A 22827-nucleotide genomic window follows, 5' to 3' on the forward strand; every position below is an offset into this window, starting at 1 on the left:
GGAACTCTTTTTTTTCTAAGAGTGTAGTGTGGAGAAATGCTGAATCCACTGCAGTACATCACAGACAGTTTATTTATTACACAGCATAAGACCAAAGGGCATGGACGTACAGCTTCGCCCACAGCTAAAGCAAAGAATAGATAGAGTACAGTCCCTTCATGTGGAAACCAAAGTCCTGCAGCCAAACAGTGCTGTACACTCCTTCCTGCTGGCTTCCTCCTGAAACGTATTTGTGTTTCATCGTGCTAAGTAATTAAGACAAGTTTTTACTTGTTTACAGTTTTCCCACAGCGTATCCAATCTGTGAGTAATCTGATGGGGGTTTGGCATGAGGATGCTGGACACCTTGGCAGTGGGGTATTTTATGCATATGGCTCTTTTGAAGAGGGTTGAACAGTTCTTATAAACAATGGACTGACTGCAAACTCAGCTGGAGGACCTATGCGCGTTTGTGTGGTGCAGAGAGAGAGAGGAGACCAGATGGAGCAGTATTCACTACATATAAATGTTTATAATTAAGTATTTATTACTAATGTAAATGTTAGTAATTAATGCTGACATAGCTCGTTGACCTCCTAGACAGAGCTGCAGGCTTTTTAGAATGGAGTTTCTAGCACGGCCATGGCTGCAGTCGAACTATACAGAACAATGTCACAGAATGGTCATGTTTGTTGTTGTAGGTCACGCATGCTGTTTTCATGCATGCAAAGAGAACTATTTGCTCTATTCTGGAAGTCCGGCTTTTTGGACACAAACGGACAGGAAATTGATCTGTTTTGCCCAGATGCTGTGAACTCACAGTGAGCTTTTAATTTCCTCAGCAGAACTCACTGTCAAAGCCAAGCTAATAAGAGACAAAGGACTGCATGACACCAAACTCTGATATTAGACCTGTACAGACTCCAATACGCCCCCAGCTATCTGGCACTATGTTTGTCTGACTGCTTGGCTATGTATCTGGCTGGCTGGCTGCTTGGTTCTCTGTCTGTCTGTTTGCTTGCCTGTATGACTCTGTCTGTCTGCCTTCCTGTCTGTTCTCTCTCTCTCGCTCTCTCTGTGTCTCTGTCAATTCAATTCAATTCAAGGAGCTTTATTGGCATGTAAAACATATGTTTACATTGCCAAAGCAACTGAAATGGATAAACAAAAGTGAAATAAACAATAAAAAGTGAACAGTAAATATTACACTCACACAAGGTCCAAAAGAATAAAGACATTTCAAATGGCATATTATGTCTATATACAGTGTTGTAGCGATGTGTAAATAGTTCAAGTACAAAAGGGAAAATAAATAAATATCTCTTCCTCTATCCAGCTGTCTCCACATGGTGTGACTGCCATTATTTATCCTCTCTGAAGTGGTTGTTGGGAAATGTGTGTCTCCATGTTAATCATACCAATGAAGACACAAGTAGACTTATCCTCAGTGTTGTCAGGAAAGCCCAGAGGAGTGTATTGTGTATTGCACAGTCATGCTTACATTTCTGCCTTATCTTCTATCAATATGCTTCCCCTTGGGCAAAGATGACAACCACAGTGGATAGTCTGTCTGAGATTAGGGAGATATAGGGGGAGCACAGCCAATAGGCATCCTTCTCCTTAATTACAATGTGTCTTCAGTGGGTTAGACATCACAGATCAAGGCTAGGCATCACTCCCATCTTAAACACTGGGTTGGGCACATTGGTAGCCCTAAGCATCAATTCCCTTAGTTAGTCATGCACATAACCAGAGAAAATTCAAAGAAACAGTGTGCTATATTTGTAATGAGAAAGCTTATTGAATGATTACCAGAAAAAGTGTAGTTTATCAGTGGTTTATATTTGGCCAGCAATGCTGTATTTGCACTCGGAAAATGTCACATCTAAATACAATATGCATTCCTAAGTACAGAGTTGATATTTCTCCACAAATCTCAGTTTTACTGGTTAAGGTGATCTGTATACAGGGCCAGTCCTAGCCTTTTTGGGGCTCTAAGCACCTCATGGGCAAAACATTTTAGTGGCCCCACTTTTAAAAGCAGAGAGAATAAAAGTTTTAAAACAAGTTTGCTGCAAATTCTACAGATTTTGTCATGGGGTGGAGAGAAGATTTAGCAATTTTATTAAATATTTTATGCAATTCTACTCATTTTGTCATGGGGCAGAGCGAAAAATGCAGTTTTATCGCTAATTTCCTTCAATTCTACACATTTTTCCATGAGTTATGCCATGTCCTTTATTCGTCGAACAGTGGGGTCACGGCCAGGGTATGCCATTATCAATAGCAACCCTGGAGCAATTAGGGTTAAATGCCTTGCTCAAGTAAACATCGGCACATTTTTCACCTTGCCCCTGGGCAAGTGCCCTGTGTGCCTGGTAGGTAATTTGACCATGATTACTACAAGTTTAGATAGCTGGCTATACTAATTTACCAATCTAGAAATGTTTTGCTGACATGGGCCAATTGAGTGACTGTCAGTAACTGCCATAACAAGAAAACAACAGATGTGAGCTTATGCACAACCAAATTGCACCTTGTGTATTCTGCTTGTATAGCTCAACAGTAAGTTGAAAATGCATTTATTTTTGGGTCTGGGGCCTTGCTCTACGGGGCCCTAAGCGGTCACTTATCTCACTTATGCCTTGGGCCGGCCCTGTCTGTATAAGTTACTGTACACATTAGATACACAGATCCTCCCTAAAGGTCAAGTCAGATTCATATGTGGGTACTTTATAGCGAGGGCAAAGCACAACGCCTCCCTGATAAATAGTACTGTACATGTTCAAACATGCTCCTCTGACTGTGGGTTTAATCTATTTTATGGCATTTTTTTCCTACAGATTCTAAGATTTAGTGAAACAATATTTCTCCAGAGTAATATGACAATAATATGACATTATATACAATCAAACAGTACATGTTATTGTTCTCTCATCAAGTTATGTCAAGTTGACCCTCAAGTTAATATGTTTTGCCTGATGTACCAGACAAATGTGGAGGAGAAGACAATTGACATGCATCACTCTCTGTCCAGACAGTTATATACTCTCTGTTCATAACACCAGTCATACTGGTCACACTAATTTCCCACCCACACCACTGCCTCTCCCCCAGTGTCATTTCAATCTCACAATTTATTTTGTGCTACATGCAAAAAAGATGAAAGTTAATAGAACCTTGAAACTGTTCAGCTGCCAACATATATGAATTGTGTTTTAAACATCTTCATAGTCCAATTAAATGAGTTATTTATTGGAGTATGCCAACACAGTGGGCACAGACATCAATTCAATGTCTATTCCATGTTGGTTGAAGTTATGTCATTGAAATGACATGAAAACAAGGTTGATTCAACCAGTGTGCACAGTGGGAAGAGACTGCTTTGTGGAGTTTAGTACTGCATAAATTAACATAACGCGTTGAAATATGTCCTTCTGAATTTCCACATAGATCTGGTATGCAGGCACACTCACAAGACACTGTGAGACAGTCTTGTATCATTTGTGAGTCAATCGAGATTTGTCATTGTTTCCAAATTCAGCTGATCGACCAATGAGAGAAGGGGCTTGCTTACACAACACACCCATTGCCCTTCTCCTTCACATGGGAATCTGGTGTCCACCACGACGTTCTCAGTAAAGGCAAGTGCCAAGAGTGTATTGTTGTCCCAGGGGATGGCTGAGGTATACTTTTATGCCACACATCAATTCTGTAATCCCTGTAAGATCAATGCAACATGTTTTCGCGTTTTAAAGTATAGCCTATTAGGCCTAACGGTTTAGTTGTGGGGGGGGGGTTGTACGATATATTTTATAACGGATTTAAACGAGTTATAGCATGCCGCAAATATGATATTATGCAAGTACATTTCAAATGATATTGACACATTGTATTGAATAAATATTAGTAGGCAAGTTCTTTCAGCCCCAATAGTGTCTCTGCATTTAGCAGAATCCTACACACGAAACGTATAACTTTTCGCTATATAGAGTTAGATCGAGATATAATTGGACAAACATATTTTACGATTCATAAATATTCCGGGGAAAAACGCATTGTTACTTAAAACGATGTCACTGGTTCTTCTCAAAGGACATTTTATCAAGGCACATGTGTTTTATGAAACACTCCAGTTTGCTGCATTGTGTCTGGTAGGCCTGAATAAAAGCGCGTAAAACTGGAGCATGAGATTGTAGAGACTGCATAGCTCACACACCTATAGAAGCCCATTTCTGATAAATAAAAGTTGTTTTCTTTTTTATTTTACGAAAAAAAATCTTGAAAAAAGTTTTAAAACGAATTAGGCTAAAGCATTGAATCTCTAAAGAAATAGCAAGTAAATCAATTTGGTGAACATATTTTAACCATGACACGATATTATTCTGAAATGAACGATTACAATTGAGGGCTATAGAACAGAAATATAACATTTCCATATTTAATGTGCATTGGTGAAGGCACAGAGTTGCGAATAATTTTTGTTGCAATTTTGCATTTGGAACCAGCCCACTCATTTCAGACCAATGGAGTTTGTCTATTCAAATGAGCCTCTCATAAAGACAACATGGGGCGGCAATTGTGGCAGACTTCGTAAGAAAGTTTACTCTCTGATCACAGTCAGACCACCGTTTTTAACCGGAGCGGTGATCCTACTGACTTATACAATTGGATCTACTACTCTTAAACCAATTTTCAAGGAACTTTTCATTCGGGACTTGACAGAGAAACCTCTAGATCAACAATAATATGGGAAAAGAAAATACCTATTTGGTCACCGTTTGGATAATTCTTGCAAATATCTGTGCATCTTTTTCAAGTACACCAGAACAAACACTTTTTGGTAAGTAAGGGATATGTCTCCTGTTTGTAGAGCTGACTTTGGCTTTGTTAGAGAGAGGTTAAATAAAGACATTCTTTTCCTGGGGGCTGACTAGCCATCTGGCATTACGGGTAAATGCCAGATGGGTTGGTCAAGTTTTTTTTGTCCAGTGGGCCTGTCTAACTAGTTTTTTTTTTGCACAAAAGTAGAATTATTTTGCTAATAATGGGTTCCTCAAGGAAAAAATTGGCCAGTGTGGGGGCCTAAAGAAAAATAATGGTCTGGTGTGTTAGAAATGCCAGGGCTGATTTCTGGTCCCAGTCCGCTCCTAGTTGAATTTGTCCCATAAAATAAACACTCAAGCCACCTGGAAGGAGCATAATTGGTGCAGCCATCTCCAACTGACCCATAGTAACCCAGAAAATAGTTTATAAAGTTGTCAGGCCTACCTACCCCACTCCTCAGATATCTTTTGTTTAGGGTGCGCAGTGGGAGCTCTTTCCAACCATTGCAACAACAACAAAAATTGGATCAGAAATAAAATGAGGCATTTTCATGGCAGATAATTATTAGCAAATTCAAGTGCAATTACAACAATTCTTTGAGAACTAAAATACGTTAGCATTTTTTAATGCAAAATAACTATTTTCCATTTGTTTTACACATTTTTGCATTATAATTATTATGAACATTATAGTCGCTTATTTGTGATTTGTTTTGTGTGAAATAGCATTACTAGGAAATGTGGAATCATTAATGAATGTTTGGTTGGTAGAAATGCAAGTGGCAAAAGGGGGCGACACTTGACTGTTAAAACGTTTCATGATATATTTTATCATGCTGTTAATTGGACTAGATTATACCAATTGATAAACTGATAGATTGTGCAGATTGTGTTTTTGTAATTATTTTCTTCCAAGATAGTCAGTGTATGAATATAAAAAAGCTCAATTGTCACCACTTGAAAGATCCAATAAAAAATACTGGAATTTGTTTCCTTGTAAAGAAATTGTAGATGCTGGATTTGATTTGTCATGCAAATCAGAAGTACTTTTTTGGTAGTGGTAAAGGGTTTGAATTTCTAGTGACTGCCTTGTGCAATCATGATTATGACAAACTCTTCACTAATAGGACATCTAGACTGAGTTTCAATATGTATCTGGTTGAAAATGTAAACAATAGTATAATGAATGAGGCAGATACCTATAGACTCTTGACGCCCCTGCATTGTGCATAATAGTAACCTGTATGCTATTATAACAGGATTTTTGTTTAAAGTGCTAAGATTATGCACTAGTAGTAAAGCGGGCGGCAGGTAGTGTAGCGGTTAAGAGCATTAGGCAAGTAACCAAAAGGTCGCTGGTTTGAATCCCTGAGCCGACTAGTTGACAAATCTGTCGATATGCCGTTGAGCAAGGAACTTAACACTAATTTGTCCTGTAAATTGCTCTAGATAAGAGTGCCTGCTAAATGACCAAAAAAAGTAAAAAACATCACTCTATGCAGGTAACAACAACTCTACTGAATGGCTTGAGGACTACACTGACATTCTATCCAAGTTCTCCCTGAGAACCGCTGCGGTACCAGATGATGACCTGTGCTATATTGTTCCTGGCCAGCCCTTAACCATCCCAAAGTGTGAATTCAACTCTGAGACTCAGACGTTCGTGGTTATTCATGGATGGACGGTAAATAGCTTTGACATTCTATTATGATTAATTACCACTAAAGCATAAATTGTTTACCATCATTTGAATAAGCTGTATTGTTTATATTATGACCGAAATAACTCCCTAAAAATAGATTCATCAATGATAACTAGATGCATGATGAGAAGCCTCCCGCTGTCCCTAGTTATAACGCTCCAGTGCTCATTCATGTGTTAAAGTGCTGACACTTGGCTGGTCTTCAATCAGTGTAGTGAGCAGACAATGGGGGATAGGGCCACAGTGGGTCACGCCAGCCACTGACCCCAGAACTGTGTCTCCTCCAGGTCACAGGGCTGTTTGAGAGCTGGGTCCCTAAGCTGGTGACAGCGCTGTATGAGAGGGAGCCCAAGGCCAACGTTATCGTGGTGGACTGGCTGACCCGGGCCCAGCAGCATTATCCTACCTCCGCCGCTTACACCAAGCTGGTGGGCAGAGACGTGGCCAAGTTTGTCAACTGGCTGCAGGTAAGTGATCTCAAGGTCACTGTATACACAGGAAAGAATATAATATTAACTGGGTGGTTCGAGCCTGAATGCTGATTGGCCGAAAACCGTGGTATATCAGACTGTATACCACGGTTATGACAAAACATTTTTTTAAAGCTCTAATTACATTGGTAACCAGTTTATAATAGCAATAAGGTACCTGGCATTGGTAATAAGGCATTGGTAATTTACCACGGCTAAGGGCTGTATCCAGGCACTCAGCGTTGCGTCGTGCTAAGGACTGCCCTTAGCCGTGGTATATTGGCCATGTACAACACCCCCTCAACACCCCCTCTATGGCCTGATTTCTAACTTGAGATCAGACTTTCAGGCAGTAGTGTAAATGGGTGAGTTGAACAAAAGTTGCATCTGAAGTTTGGAATCGATCTAGTTATTAAAAATACACTGAACAAAAATATAAACGCAGCATGTAAAGTGTTTATCCCATGTTTCATGAGCTTAAATAAAATATCCCAGAAATGTTCCATAGTCACAAAAAGCGTATTTCTCTAAAATGTTGTGCACACATTTGTTTACATCCATGTTAGTGAGCATTTCTCGTTTGCGAAGTTAATCCATCCCCCTGACAGGTTTGGCATATCAAGAAACAGCATGATCCTTACACAGGTGCACCTTGTGCTGGGGACAATAAAATGCCACTCTAAAATGTGCAGTTTTGTCACGTGGAATTGGCATGCTGACTACAGGAATGTCCACCAGTGCTGTTGCCAGAAAATGTAATGTTAATTTCTCTACCGTAAGCCACCTCCATCGTCGTTTTAGAGAATTTGGCGGTACGTCCAACTGGCCTCACAACCGCAGACCACATGTATGGAGTCATCTGGGCGAGTGGTTTACTGACGACAACGTTGTGAACAGAGTGCCCCATGGTGGCGGTGGGTTTGTAGTATGGGCAGGCATAAGCTACGGACAATGAACACAATTGCATTTTATCGATGGCAATTTAAATGCACAAAGATACTGTGAGGAGATCCTAAGGCCCATTGTGAGGATTTTTGTTTTTAAAGATATCTGTGACCAACAGATTCATATCTGTATTCCCAGTGATGTGAAATCCATAGATTAGGCCCTAATAAATGTATTTCAAATGACGGATTTCCTTATATGAACTGTAACTCAGTAAAATCTGTGAAATGAACCCGTGTTGCGTTTATGTTTTTGTTCAGTATAGTGTATATTACTGGTGATGCAATGTTTTAGAAGTCATAGTTGTGGATGTGTTTTCCTCCTGGTTCTGATTTAGTATGCCTCATAAAGGCTTTTTACTGCCATGTTGTTGATCCGCATCATTACACAGCACATTATTGATAGAAGCGGCACGTGGAGCTAGTGAAGCATATCCTCTGCTAGAAAAATACTTTAGGGCGAGGGAGGACACATTGGTATGATAAGCCGCCTGAAATGGTTACATGTGAAAGCGGACGGTATAACTGACGGAACAGAATGTACTTGAAAGGGTGTTAGCATCGCATAACCATGGCATAAGAGGTTTTACAGCTGTCTTTACACAGTCACAACACACAGTTTAGGAAATAGGAATAAACCATGTTTGCTTTCCCCCCTTGTCAGAAAACACTGGACTACCCCTGGGAGAGGATACATCTGCTGGGATACAGTCTGGGGGCTCATGTAGCCGGCATCGCCGGTCTCCTCACCAACCACAAAGTCAGCAGGATCACAGGTGAGCAGACAGTCCTTCTCTGCTGAAGAGGTTTTACTGTTTGCCTATCAGTCTGTCACTACATGTACCATGGATGCAAACATACATGCAAAGGCCTACATATGCAAGATCTATCTCATTGAATTTATCCTCAATAGTCCCTGAATTTGTCTCCATAAAGTTTACTCAACTATGAAATCTCTTTGACCTGCTTAGAATATGAACATATTTATCCCTAAACCAGATCAGGCCCTGGAGGCAGCAGACCATTAAACACCATAATCACATCCATTGAGTACATTGTGGCTTTACTTCAGTGCTGGAAGCACACTGAGGCTTTTGCCTGCATGTTCTCATGTACAGTATTACAGATGGACTGTGACTGTTCTCTCCCCCTCTCTCTCTCTACTTCCCCCTTCTCTCTCCTTCCATCCGCCTCCCAGGTTTGGACCCAGCCGGCCCAACCTTTGAGCACGCTGACACCCAGAGCACCCTGTCCCCTGATGATGCTCTCTTCGTGGACGTTCTGCACACCAACACCCGGGGCTCCCCAGACCGCAGCATCGGCATCCAGAGACCGGTGGGCCATGTGGACATCTACCCCAACGGAGGAACCTTCCAGCCAGGCTGTGACCTTCAGAACACCATGATGATGATTGCCACCACAGGCATCCATAGTACGTACTGTAATTTAACACTGCAATGTAATATAATCACACTCTGTTATTACAGTGTAGTAAATCTTCATGAGGCATGTTTCTTGACGTTTGAATAGCTGCATCAGGTACTTTGACTCCATTAAAAGTGTCATTTTCAATGTCTTAACTTTTCTTTAACTTTAAGTTTGAATTAGCAAATGTCCCAGACATGGTCGCACAGTTAGTCCGGTGTATATCAGAGAATCAGCCAGTGATTCAGTCATCATGGTCCTAATGGTCTTGTTTTATGTGGGTCCTGTGTAGATATGGACCAGATTGTGAAGTGTTCCCACGAGCGCTCCATCCACCTGTTCATCGACTCGCTGGTGAACGCAGCAGAGCATCAGAGCATGGCCTACCGCTGCAGCTCCAAGGAGGCCTTCATGAAGGGAATGTGTCTCAACTGCCGCAAGAACCGTTGCAACAAGGTGGGCTACGGCGTCAACAAGGTCCGCCTGCCCCGGAGCACCAAGATGTACCTCAAGACCCGCGAGATGATGCCCTTCAAACGTAAGAGCGAGAGAGATGTAGGGGAATTGTTTTAGGATGAGAGAGCACACATGCACAAAGGAACAATTGGATTAATCTTTGTCACAACAGAAGGTTCATTCCCTGGCACTAAAATAGATTTTCATAAGTTAAGATTTGATCTACATTTTTTACCAAATCCTCAATGTATTGGTCCAGAAGGCTGAATGTAGTTACTGTAGTGGTGGCATGGAGCTAGGCTTAGCTCAAGCTGGCCTTGAGAGCTTTAACTGAACACTGAGTCTCTTTACCAGGCCATGTATGTTACATTAGTACAACGGGCCCCCAGTGCACATACTGTACCAGTACTAGATAACCCTGTTCAAACAGTGTGACTACTGACGTCTACACAAGTCCCTCCTTTATCAGTCCCTCCTGACTCCCTATCCATAAAAGATTCCATAACATATGCCCAGCCTGCGTCCATTTTTCACCCCACACCCCACTATTGTAGGATTGGCACAGTCTAACTCATCTGATACGTTAGTGGCATCAAGGTCAAACCAAAACAAGCAGGGGGGGTAAAACAAGGTTTATGGCGCAAGCCATGAAAGTCACATTAGAGTGAGGCTATTAGTATTTCAGTAGTGGCTGTAGTTTGGTAACTTGACACCACTGCGCGTGATTGCTTACAGTGGAAAGTGAGAGGATACTGTACATGCCAATTCTATTCATTAATGCTTAATCTGAAGTTAAGCATTTTCCTTCCCTTAGTCACCCTTAGTCATGGCAGTAAGCAGATCAATAATATGGGTATGTAAAGACAGGTCATAAGCATGGAGGCACTACAGTACTGTGGGAGCAGAATTAGAATTTAGCTTTAACTGTGGGCATCAGTAATGGGATAATGTCCACATGCCACAAACACTTCAAACAGTTGGAAAATGTGTCTCAACTGGGCACACTGCAGGTATTAGCATAGGCAAACATACTCAGGGTTTCAGACGTCTGTGTGTGGCATGGTTCTAAATTAAGGTCTCCGTCATTCTTTCCACAGTTTTCCATTACCAAGTGAAGGTGCATTTCTTCAGCAGCGAGAAACTGGACTACACTGAGCAGCCCATGAAAATCTCTCTGTACGGAACCCATGATGAGAAGACAGACATTCCCTACATCATGTACGTATAGTCTGATATTAAAGAAAATATTTAAATCATTATTATTATTATTTATTTTTTATATACTTAGTTGTCCAGAAATGCTTGATATAATTTCTAAACATATTCAAACTTACAAATATCATACACTGACATAATTAACCCCAGAAATATCATCTCGTCGCCTCTCCTCAGCTGGGTACTGAATACAGTACAGAAGGTGAACTGACCCCCTAACCTTTGACCTGTGTGTGACCCCTCAGGCCCTTCCTGAACACTAACAGCACCGTGTCCTTCCTGCTGACCACCGACGTGGACATCGGGGAGCTGCTTATGGTCAAGCTGCGTTGGGAGAAAGACGCTTACTTCAGCTGGTCTGACTGGTGGGGTAACAGCAACTTCCACATCCGCAAAATGCGTGTCAAGGCCGGGGAGACTCAGTCCAAGTAAGTTATGATGATAATGATGAACTGAATATTCCAATTGATGAGATTAATCAATCAAAACCCAGCAGTACTGTGGACCATAGTTGAATATCTTTGACACTGAAAATCATCATTCATATTGCCAGTCTTTGAAGTTGTATGATACATGTTTCAGAAGGCTTTACTGATAGTCTTTACTGTCTGACTCCAGGGTGATCTTCAGCGCTAAAGATGGAGAGTTTGCCTACCTCGTCAGAGGAAAAGACGACGCAGTCTTTGTCAAATCAAAAGAGGACAACATGAGCCGGAAAGAGAAAACGTAAGAAATCTAGAACATTTTGGAAACTTTGTGAAACTTTGAATGCATAAAAATCTATCATATCCAAAGATAGGATTCAGAACTTCCCTGTTCTTTTGTGAACTTTTTTTTGTCTTCTCTCTTATCTTTAGGATGCACAGACTCAAGATGCAGGGAAGCCTCTTCAAGAAGAACACTGCATGAAGCAGCACTTGAATACAGTCTGGATGAAGCCAGGGAGAACGTGCTGGAGAGAAGATATGGGATGTTAGTCTCTGACATGTACTGTTTTCTGCCTTCCATTCTGTCATCTCCATCCCCAAGCACAATCTATATCACTTTGTCCACTGTGCTGGGAGTCAGTTTATGGGCTTTTTCTTCTATTAACCGTCATCATGGAGTGTTACAAATGTCATTCTAAAGTTATGGTTATGACTTTGTCTAACATCGCTACATTATCTTTGTAATCCTTCATCTGTGTTCATGTATACAAATCACATCAATGTATTTCTAACCCTATTAGGGTAGTTCCGATTCAAACTTGTGATTCAAAGAGATTGACATAGCTTCTGCTTTTAGACACATTCGGTATGCACACTATAATAGTCATGTCACTAATGCCATCATGCCTAAACCACTAACTGCCACCACCACAGGGACCAAAGATGGTGATACTGTCTACTGAGTTGAATATTACAGTGATCTGTGTACATGGCTTTTCAATCAGTGTTATACAGTATATATTTTTTTATTTAACTAGGCAGGTCAGTTAAGAACAAATTCTTATTTTCAATGACAGCCTAGGAACAGTTCAGGGGCAGAACAACAGAGTTGTACCTTGTCAGCGCGGGGATTTGAACTTGCAACCTTTCAATTGCTAGTCCAACGCTCTAACCACTAGGCTACCCTGCCGCCCCAATATGAGTTGTTGTAGATGAATTCCCTGCTTGTTCTTTGTGTGCATTTGGTTATTGTGTTTGGCACGGGTCACTTTAAGGGCGTTAATCCATGTCAGTCAATTTGATCATTCAACAACTAGTCAAACTGGATTGTTGTGTTTAGATGAATATTTAATTTGCCACTTGACTTGAGAAGAATAGAGGTCACAAGCAGAAGTTAGCATTTCCTAAAAACTTCTATAAATTCCTTTATAGGTCAAAAATGATGTGGAAACAATTACCTTAACTCTATTGGTCAATCATGCCCTTTTGAAAGGTCAAACAAAATGCTACACTAAATACAGAACATATGTGAGCCTTTGCAAACATTGGTGGACAGCCCTACATAATAGCCATAATGTTTCATATTGTATTTATTGAATGTACCTGTATATATTTGTATATTAAGCTGTAATATATTTGGGCAAGTTTCCATTGCTGTCTTTGTTTTTATAGCTTTGTGATTTAACACGTGTGGTTTTGGACAGACTGATCAAATTGGTCTCCATGCCAGCTGATGAGTACATTTACAATTATGAACTGAAATGCAGTGCACTGTATGAAGGAAAATCATGATACTTTAATAAAATGACTACATTATACATCTGGGTATTATTGGATTTACTACTCCCCTGATCTACATATTGTGTTCTTGAATTCCTTAAATCTTATTCTAACCCTAGAACATGACTAGATTCAACATGTAGCTATTCTTAGGACATTATTAAAATCTCTGTCAACATTTGTTTCCTGCAACACAAACTCCAAAAAGTTCTGGGACACTGTAAAGTCCTTGGAGAATAAGAGCACCTCCTCCCAGCTGCCCACTGCACTGAGGATGGGAAACTCTGTCACCACCGATAAATCCACTATAATTGAGAATTTCAATAAGCATTTTTCTACGGCTGGCCATGCTTTCCACCTGGCTACCCCTACCCCGGTCAACAGCACTGCACCCCCCACAGCAACTCGCCCAAGCCTTCCCCATTTCTCCTTCTCCCAAATCCAGTCAGCTGATGTTCTGAAAGAGCTGCAAAATCTGGACCCCTGCAAATCAGCTGGGCTAGACAATCTGGACCCTCACTTTCTAAAATTATCTGCTGAAATTGTTGCAACCCCTATTACTAGCCTATTCAACCTCTCTTTCGTGTCATCTGAGATTCCCAAAGATTGGAAAGCAGCTGCGGTCATCCCCCTCTTCAAAGGGGAAGACACTCTTGACCCAAACTGCTACAGACCTATATCTATCCTACCCTGCCTCTCTAAAGTCTTCGAAAGCCAAGTCAACAAACAGATTACCGACCATTTCGAATCCCACCGCACCTTCTCCGCTATGCAATCTGGTTTCAGAGCTGGTCATGGGTGCACCTCAGCGACGCTCACGGTCCTAAACGATAACTTAACCGCCATCGATAAGAAACAATACTGTGCAGCCGTATTCATTGACCTGGCCAAGGCTTTCGACTGTCAATCACCACATCCTCGTCGGCAGACTCAACAGCCTTGCTTTCTCAAATGATTGCCTCGCCTGGTTCACCAACTACTTCTCTGAGAGTTCAGTGTGTCAAATCGGAGGGCCTGTTGTCCGGGCCTCTGGCAGTCTCTATGGGGGTGCCACAGGGTTCAATTCTTGGGCTGACTCTTTTCTCTGTATACAACAATGATGTCGCTCTTGCTGCTGGTGAGTCTCTGATCCACCTCTACGCAGACGACACCATTCTGTATACTTCTGGCCCTTCTTTGGACACTGTTAACTACCCTCCAGACAAGCTTCAATGCCATACAACTCTTCTTCCGTGGCCTCCAACTGCTCTTAAATACAAGTAAAACTAAATGCATGCTCTTCAACCGATCGCTGCCTGCACCTGCCCGCCCGTCCAGCATCACTACTCTGGACGGTTCTGACTTAGAATATGTGGACAACTATAAATACCTAGGTGTCTGGTTAGACTGTAAACTCTCCTTCCAGACTCACATCAAACATCTCCAATCCAAAGTTAAATGTAGAATTGGCTTCCTATTTCGCAACAAAGCATCTTTCACTTATGCTGCCAAACATACCCTCGTAAAACTGACCATCCTACCGATCCTGGACTTCGGCGATGTCATTTACAAAATAGCCTCCAATACCCTACTCAATAAATTGGATGCAGTCTATCACAGTGCCATCCGTTTTGTCACCAAAGCCCCATATACTACCCACCACCGCGACCTGTACGCTCTCGTCGCTTCATACTCGTCGCCAATCCCACTGGCTCCAGGTCATCTACAAGACCCTGCTAGGTAAAGTCCCCCCTTATCTCAGCTCACTGGTCACCATAGCAGCACCCACCTGTAGCACGCGCTCCAGCAGGTATATCTCCCTGGTCACCCCCAAAGCCAATTCCTCCTTCGGCCGCCTCTCCTTCCAGTTCTCTGCTGCCAATGACTGGAACGAACTACAAAAATCTCTGAAACTGGAAACACTTACAGTGGGGAAAAAAAGTATTTAGTCAACCACCAATTGTGCAAGTTCTCCCACTTAAAAAGATGAGAGAGGCCTGTAATTTTCATCATAGGTACACGTCAACTATGACAGACAAAATGAGAAAAAAAAATCCAGAAAATCACATTGTAGGATTTTTTATGAATTTATTTGCAAATTATGGTGGAAAATAAGTATTTGGTCACCTACAAATAAGCAAGATTTCTGGCTCTCACAGACCTGTAACTTCTACTTTAAGAGGCTCCTCTGTCCTCCACTCGTTACCTGTATTAATGGCACCTGTTTGAACTTGTTATCAGTATAAAAGACACCTGTCCACAACCTCAAACAGTCACACTCCAAACTCCACTATGGCCAAGACCAAAGAGCTGTCAAAGGACACCATAAACAAAATTGTAGACCTGCACCAGGCTGGGAAGACTGAATCTGCAATAGGTAAGCAGCTTGGTTTGAAGAAATCAACTGTGGGAGCAATTATTAGGAAATGGAAGACATACAAGACCACTGATAATCTCCCTCGATCTGGGGCTCCACGCAAGATCTCACCCCGTGGGGTCAAAATGATCACAAGAACAGTGAGCAAAAATCCCAGAACCACACAGGGGGACCTAGTGAATGACCTGCAGAGAGCTGGGACCAAAGTAACAAAGCCTACCATCAGTAACACACTACGCGGCCAGGGACTCAAATCCTGCAGTGCCAGACGTGTCCCCCTGCTTAAGCCAGTACATGTCCAGGCCCGTCTGAAGTTTGCTAGAGAGCATTTGGATGATCCAGAAGAGGATTGGGAGAATGTCAGATGAAACCAAAATAGAACTTTTTGGTAAAAACTCAACTCGTCGTGTTTGGAGGACAAAGAATGCTGAGTTGCATCCAAAGAACACCATACCTACTGTGAAGCATGGGGGTGGAAACATCATGCTTTGGGGCTGTTTTTCTGCAAAGGGACCAGGACGACTGATCCGTGTAAAGGAAAGAATGAATGGGGCCATGTATCGTGAGATTTTGAGTGAAAACCTCCTTCCATCAGCAAGGTCATTGAAGATGAAACGTGGCTGGGTCTTTCAGCATGACAATGATCCCAAACACACCGCCCGGGCAACGAAGGAGTGGCTTCGTTAGAAGCATTTCAAGGTCCTGGAGTGGCCTAGCCAGTCTCCAGATCTCAACCCCATAGAAAATCTTTGGAGGGAGTTAAAAGTCCGTGTTGCCCAGCGACAGACCCAAAACATCACTGCTCTAGAGGAGATCTGCATGGAGGAATGGGCCAAAATACCAGCAACAGTGTGTGAAAACCTTGTGAAGACTTACAGAAAACGTTTGACCTGTGTCATTGCCAGCAAAGGGTATATAACAAAGTATTGAGATAAACTTTTGTAATTGACCAAATACTTATTTTCCACCATAATTGGCTAATAAATTCATAAAAGATCCTACAATGTGATTTTCTGGATTTTTTTTCCTCATTTTGTCTGTCATAGTTGAAGTGTACCTATGATGAAAATTACAGGCCTCTCTCATCTTTTTAAGTGGGAGAACTTGCACAATTGGTGGCTGACTAAATACTTTTTTCCCCCACTGTATCTCCCTCACTAGCTTTAAGCACCAGCTGTCAGAGCAGCTCACAGATTACTGCACCTGTACATAGCCCATCTATAATTTAGCCCAAACAACTACCTCATCGCCTACTGTATTTAGTTATTTATTTTGCTCCTTTGCGCCCCATTATTTCTATTTCTACTTTGCACTTTCTTCCACTGCAAATCTACCATTCCAGTGTTTTATTTGCTATATTGTATTTACTTCGCCACCATGGCCTTTTTTGCCTGTACCTCCCTTATCTCACCTCATTTGCTGACTTTGTATATCGACTTATTTTTCTACTATATTATTGACTGTATGTTTGTTTTACTCCATGTGTAACTCTGTGTTGTTGTATGTGTCAAACTGCTTGCTTTATTTTGGCCAGGTCGCAGTTGTAAATGAGAACTTGCCTACCTGGTTAAATAAAGGTGAAATAAAAATAAAATCACTCAATAGTGTAAAATAATTGTTGGCAATACATAATTTACAAGACTGACTATATAAGCATATACTCGGCAGGTAGTCTAGTGGTTAGAGGCAAGCCAGCAGCCGGAGGGTTGCCAGTTCGAATCTCGGGTCTAATGGGAAAAATCTGGCGGGAAGTGAGCTGGCAACTGGAATCTGGTATCAAACCCTAGATGCCATTGCCTGCCATTGTGCCCTTGAGCAAGGCACTTAACCCAAACAACAACAGCTCCCCTGGCGTCCAGTGTGGCAGCCCCACGCACCTCTCCAAAACTTTATAAGTACACTATGTGTGTCTCTAGGAGGGGTTGGGTTAAAAGCGGAAGTCAAATTTCGGTTGGACCTTGAGTACAATTGACCAAAAAAAGCGTTCTTAATCTCTTGATATGTTCACATGCTGAACCTAGTGCCGTCAATATAGAGGCAGTTGTCATTCACAGGTATTATCAATATTTGCATACAAGCATAAGAGAAATAACACTAATATCGTTTGATGTGGATGGCTACTGTTGTAATAACAGTGTTATTACTCCTCTGCTTAACACACAGTGGTCTCATTGTGCCTAATCTGACACCTGCGGCTCATTAAACCTTACGTCTGACATGTGCTAGTAGCACAACATCCACATTAGAGCTTATCATCAGTACCCTAAAATACCAAAACAAGTTACGCAACACATAGTGGCAATACACAGAGAAATAGTTTTGGACCCCAAATTCCCTGAGTTGGAAATACATGGTAGAATCCCATGAAAACAGTGAGGTTATTGGGTAATTATTGGAATTTGGACCATCCAAAAAATAAGGAAACATGATAGGATAGGTATTTTCCCATGACTCACTACTGTGAGTACTGTACAAACCAACATGAGATAGATGACACATTGTCAACATTTTGCTTTAATTCATTCATTAATACATATTTTTCATAGATTAAGAAGATATATCTTGAAAGTATGTGGCGAAAACATGGAAACCATCTGTCATCCTGTAAATTACAGTCAGATTGAGGAATGACACTGATGTGTTTAAGCAATCCGGTCTGCCTGTGTTCCCTCCGGGGTGATGGGTCTAAGTAGGTACTGGACAGAGATAGGGTTAGGAAACCTCTTCCCTCCCTTGAGGTCATTGAAATATTTCCTTATTGTGTTTTTGTGCTTATGTACGACTGTAACCCCTACAAAGACGTAATTAAAACCTTACTTTTCACTGAACTTATTGTCCCAAAACAGTTGTCTCCAGAATGCGTCTCTAAGATGTTATTGTCATTTTTCCATTGGACTTCTTATGAAAAGCTCCCAAAACAAAGCAAACAACGTGAGACAAATGTTTGCAGTGAAGATGTAATAGTTCAGAATAATTTTAAAGATGTTCCTAATGGGAAAAATATCCACTTCTGGCTCATTTAGCTACACAACACACTATACATCACAACAATGATAAATAAACTAGGATATCTTTACAGTTCACATGATAAGAACTTCCTGAAGCCTTTAGAACCACACATGTCATTCTTAAAAAGAACCCTGGAAAAAGCAGTCCAGAACAATTTATCACTTCCAAAACGTTGGACAGCAGTTGGCTTCCAAACCACAATTTACTGGCTTTTGCAGATCTCTACAGTACGGCTTTCCAACATTATCTCATCAAAACAAACTATGTCACCATAACACTGAATGAGATGCTTCCCTCCAAAATCGAATCAGCTTCCCTCCAGAATGGCAGCACCGTAGCAATGGGGAGTGATTGCATCTGTTTTTCTAATACTGCTGTTCCTGCTTTACAGGGAAACTCAGTCATGTTCGTAGAAAAGCAACATTAGATTGGATGACAACTGGAATGCTACAAGAGCTGCTTTTTCTGGGGGGAGCAGCAGGGGATATGTGTGTTGAATCTGGCAACAGTACAATAAGACAACTTCTGTGGAGATTTTCCCTGCTTTGTACCACTTGTTCCATAACAACAGCGACAAATAACAGCATCAGAGCCAAACTTTGTTTCCATCTCATTCTGAGCGACCAGGGGCCTCTGAAAGGTTTGTCAGGGCGTCCACTCTGGACTTTTCCTTGGCGCTTGACAACAATGGTCCACCATAGAGGCTAGACACACTTGCCATGTGCACATTCTTGAAGGAAAGCATGTGACCCTAGCAGGTGACATTATTCTTAGTGCTACTTACACACTGGTGCACTGCTTAGATAATGGAAACACAGGACTGGTCCAACAGACCTCTGAGGCTGACCAACCCCAATTCACACGGACTCCAGATCCCTACTGACTGATACAGTATGTGAAATGTTGATAAGATCAACGGTCTTAAGTGAGGAAGCGGGTTAAAAAAAACTAGGCCTATGTCATGCTGATTGGTTGTAGGCCTATTCCTCCCTCAGTACAACCAGTGGGTGTCCCAGCATAAAGAGTCAAACAACAATTTGTTCATTTGTTATTAATGTGTACCCACAGAGATCACAGGACAGCTAGGCTACATCTCTATGTACCTAAGCAAATGATCAAACTAAACATCCAATTGAAATTTGCTTTGCAACAGAAAGCAAGTTTGGATAAGCTCAAATGCTGTTTTGTTAGAAAGCGGGGGAGAAATGTTGTTGAAGCGATCTTGCATCATTACTAGACCACAATTTATACGTAGGTCAAGGGGCTATGGATGTATAACATGGGGCATGGTGGCTAGGGGAAGAGGCTTGGGGAAAGGGGGTAGAGGGGTGGTTGGTTAGGATTGGACTATGATTTATACTGGCCCATCTGGCCTCCTCCACTCAGAGCAGTCTTCTGGAACTAAAGACAGTAATGTTGATGACATCACAGGTTTCGCACATTGCTTCTCATAACATGATGTTCCACTTTAGTTGTGCTCCTAAACCCCACATGGCCCACTTAACACATATCTGCTGTAGGAAACAGTCCCCTCAAGCAGACCTAATGTGGGCTGAGGTTCCCCTTGCATGTAAAAACGCCATAAAACCCTCTGCACTGTGATATATTGTAAAGGGAAAAAAACATGATCATATGTCCAATAGTTATGGCGTCATGTTATCATAAATCAATTGACAAAATAACTCAAACCCAGCTAGTACATTTGGTTCCTTGGAAGTTGTGGGAATGTATGTTTTTGGTTTCCATTGGCTGAATGAAGCCATATGTTTCCTGAATGGTGAAACTGAGTTTTTTAAACATTCTGAGAACAAAAGTGAAAATTTCACCTGTTCTAAGAACAATGGTTTTTAGGATGTAGGGAGATTCTAAAAACATTTTACTCTGGTTCCTTGACATTTTTCCTGTGAGGTTTTATTAACGCTCTGAGATTGAAGTTTTTTAATAACTTCCTTACAACTTTCACTGAATGTTTCAATAAGACTTTTAATAACCCTGCTAGCTTTTTTTGCGTTAACTTTTTTGAACTCCAAGCATAGATTGGAGATTAATTTCCTTAGGCATTAATCATGCAAAGACATTCACTTTTTATTGTGACACGGCATCAGTGACATTCAAACCTTCTGTTCTCTAGCCATGGAATTATCCCACTGCGCCACCAGGATGGAGCTAGTGTAACAGTTTAGCTTCCGTCCCTCTCCTCGCCCCTACCAGGAACCCTCTGCACACACCCACGAAGCATCGTTACCCATCGCGCCACAAAAGCCGCAGCCCTTGCAGAGCAAGGGGAACAACTACTTCAGGTCTCAGAGCGAGTGACGTCACCCGATTGAAATGCTATTAGCGCGCACCACCGCTAACTAACTAGCCATTTCACATTGGTTACACTCACCCCCCTTTTGACCTCCTCCTTTTCTGCAGCAACCAGTGATCCGGGTCACGGCACCAAAGTAACAGTTTAGCTTCCGTCCCTCTCCTCGACCCAACCTGGGCTTGAACCAGGGACCCTCTGCACACATCAACAACTGACACCCACAAAGCATCGTTACCCATCACGCCACAAAAGCCACGGCCCTTGCAAAGCAAAGGAAACAACTACTTCAGGTCTCAGAGTGAGTGACGTCACCCGATTGAAACGCTATTAGCGCGCACCACCACTAACTAACTAGCCATTTCACATCGGTTACACTAGTATGCCATGTTTTTTAATACATACAAAGCTGTCCATTTGAGTTTTTTCAAACACTCCCCCTTTCAAAGGAAGCAAGCTCTAATTAAGATCAGGTGTGGCCAATTAGTTGGCGCAGCCAACACACCTGAACACACTTAACAAGAAAGATGATAGAGTTTTGTTGACACTGACAACGGAACTTATATATTAAAGCAATAAGGCTTGGTGTGGTGTGGTATAGCTAAGGGCTATTCTTAGCACGACGCAACGAGGAGTGCCTGGATACAGCCCTTAGCCGTGGTATATTGGCAATATACCACAAGCTGGTTACTTACGTAATTAGAGCAGTAAAAATAAATGTTTTGTCATGCCCGTGGTATACGGCTTATACCACGGCTTTCAGCCAATCAGCATTCAGGGCTCGAACCAGCCAGTTTATAATTTTAAATAACATTCTTAGAACGTTCTCTGAGCGTTACTAAAGGTGTTGTTGTGGTTTTTATGGAACGTTTTCTTAACGTTCTTGGAACAATTTGAGAACTTTAAATAGAAATGTTGTAAAGGGTCATGCCACTCCTACGGGCTTCCATTTGTTTACAATTACCCTAGACCACATCCCTTCCCTCGACATCTATTTCCGCTCCCTTAATCACCTCTACTCTACCTTTTTCACTGTTTCCCGATATAAACTGCATGCTCCTTCCTACCTACCAGTTCAGATTATGCTTGGTGTTGCCCTATCCTTCATCTGTCCAGTGTGCGTGATATGATGAAGTAAGTTCCCCTGTGTTATTTTATTGTAGGAGAAATGTAAGTTAACTATATGTATTATGAGGCCTAAACTCATAGCATGTCCTTTATATCCATGCTATTGCTCCTTTATGTTATTCCTGGCAGTCTCCTTAGTTTATAGATGTTATCTGCACCATTTTGTTGTGTTCCTAATGTTTCCCTTTTGTATTTCCCTTCCAGACCACCACATCCAATCTATCTCCAAGGCCTTACAAGCCACAACTTGTAATACATCCTTCCCACCAGCTTTATAAAACCATCCAACCCCACCCCCACCCAGCAATCTCCTTATTTGCATTTTGACCGATGCACCATGGTGGCAGCAGAAGTTAGTCCACCAAAAGCCTAGTCCTTTTCTTCAAGAACCATGAGGAAATGTTATGCTGAAGTGCTGAAATTCCCACAGAACGTTTCGTTATGTTCTCTGAACTATTTGAGAACATTCCCAATGCAGGGGCGAAAATCTGATATCAACTTTGGGGGGGACAATTACATGAAATTTTCTCAAGAGCAATTCCTGAGGGGGACACCAAAAGTAGTCCTGTAACACATAGCCTACATTGTAATATGGTAAATGTATATTGAGGAACCAAAGAAATAAGGTGTTTGCCGTACTCCTAACTACCGGTACCCAAAACTACACAACTACTCACAACAGCAATACCATTGCCTTTAACAAATCTTAGTTCAGTCACCAGTTTAAGTTGAGAGTGGGGGTATCCATGGCATTTTCCAATTATGTTCCTATTTTACAAGTTTAAAAAAATGGAGAACCTTT

The 22827-nt window shown here is 41.7% G+C and overlaps 1 protein-coding gene across 1 annotated transcript; it reads left to right on the forward strand.

Moving 5' to 3' along the window:
* Positions 1-4529: 4529 nt before the first annotated feature.
* On the forward strand, positions 4530-13262 carry LOC106573546 (lipoprotein lipase). The gene is made up of 10 exons (XM_014148678.2): positions 4530-4822; positions 6308-6489; positions 6795-6974; positions 8586-8697; positions 9120-9353; positions 9639-9884; positions 10900-11020; positions 11263-11445; positions 11636-11743; positions 11875-13262. The coding sequence occupies exons 1-10, from the start codon at positions 4729-4731 to the stop codon at positions 11924-11926; spliced, it is 1512 nt and encodes a 503-aa protein (XP_014004153.1). The 5' UTR covers positions 4530-4728; the 3' UTR covers positions 11927-13262.
* The last annotated feature ends 9565 nt before the right edge of the window (positions 13263-22827 follow it).

Source organism: Salmo salar, chromosome ssa16, assembly GCF_905237065.1.
Source record: "Salmo salar chromosome ssa16, Ssal_v3.1, whole genome shotgun sequence".
Lineage (NCBI taxonomy): Eukaryota > Metazoa > Chordata > Actinopteri > Salmoniformes > Salmonidae > Salmo > Salmo salar.

Coding starts and splice junctions, on each gene's coding strand:
- LOC106573546 (XM_014148678.2), top strand. CDS start 4,729: ATGGGAAAAGAAAATACCTATTTGGTCACCGTTTGGATAATTCTTGCA. Junction 9,354..9,638: donor TGCCACCACAGGCATCCATA/GTACGTACTGTA, acceptor GGTCCTGTGTAG/ATATGGACCAGATTGTGAAG. Junction 11,744..11,874: donor ATGAGCCGGAAAGAGAAAAC/GTAAGAAATCTA, acceptor TCTTATCTTTAG/GATGCACAGACTCAAGATGC.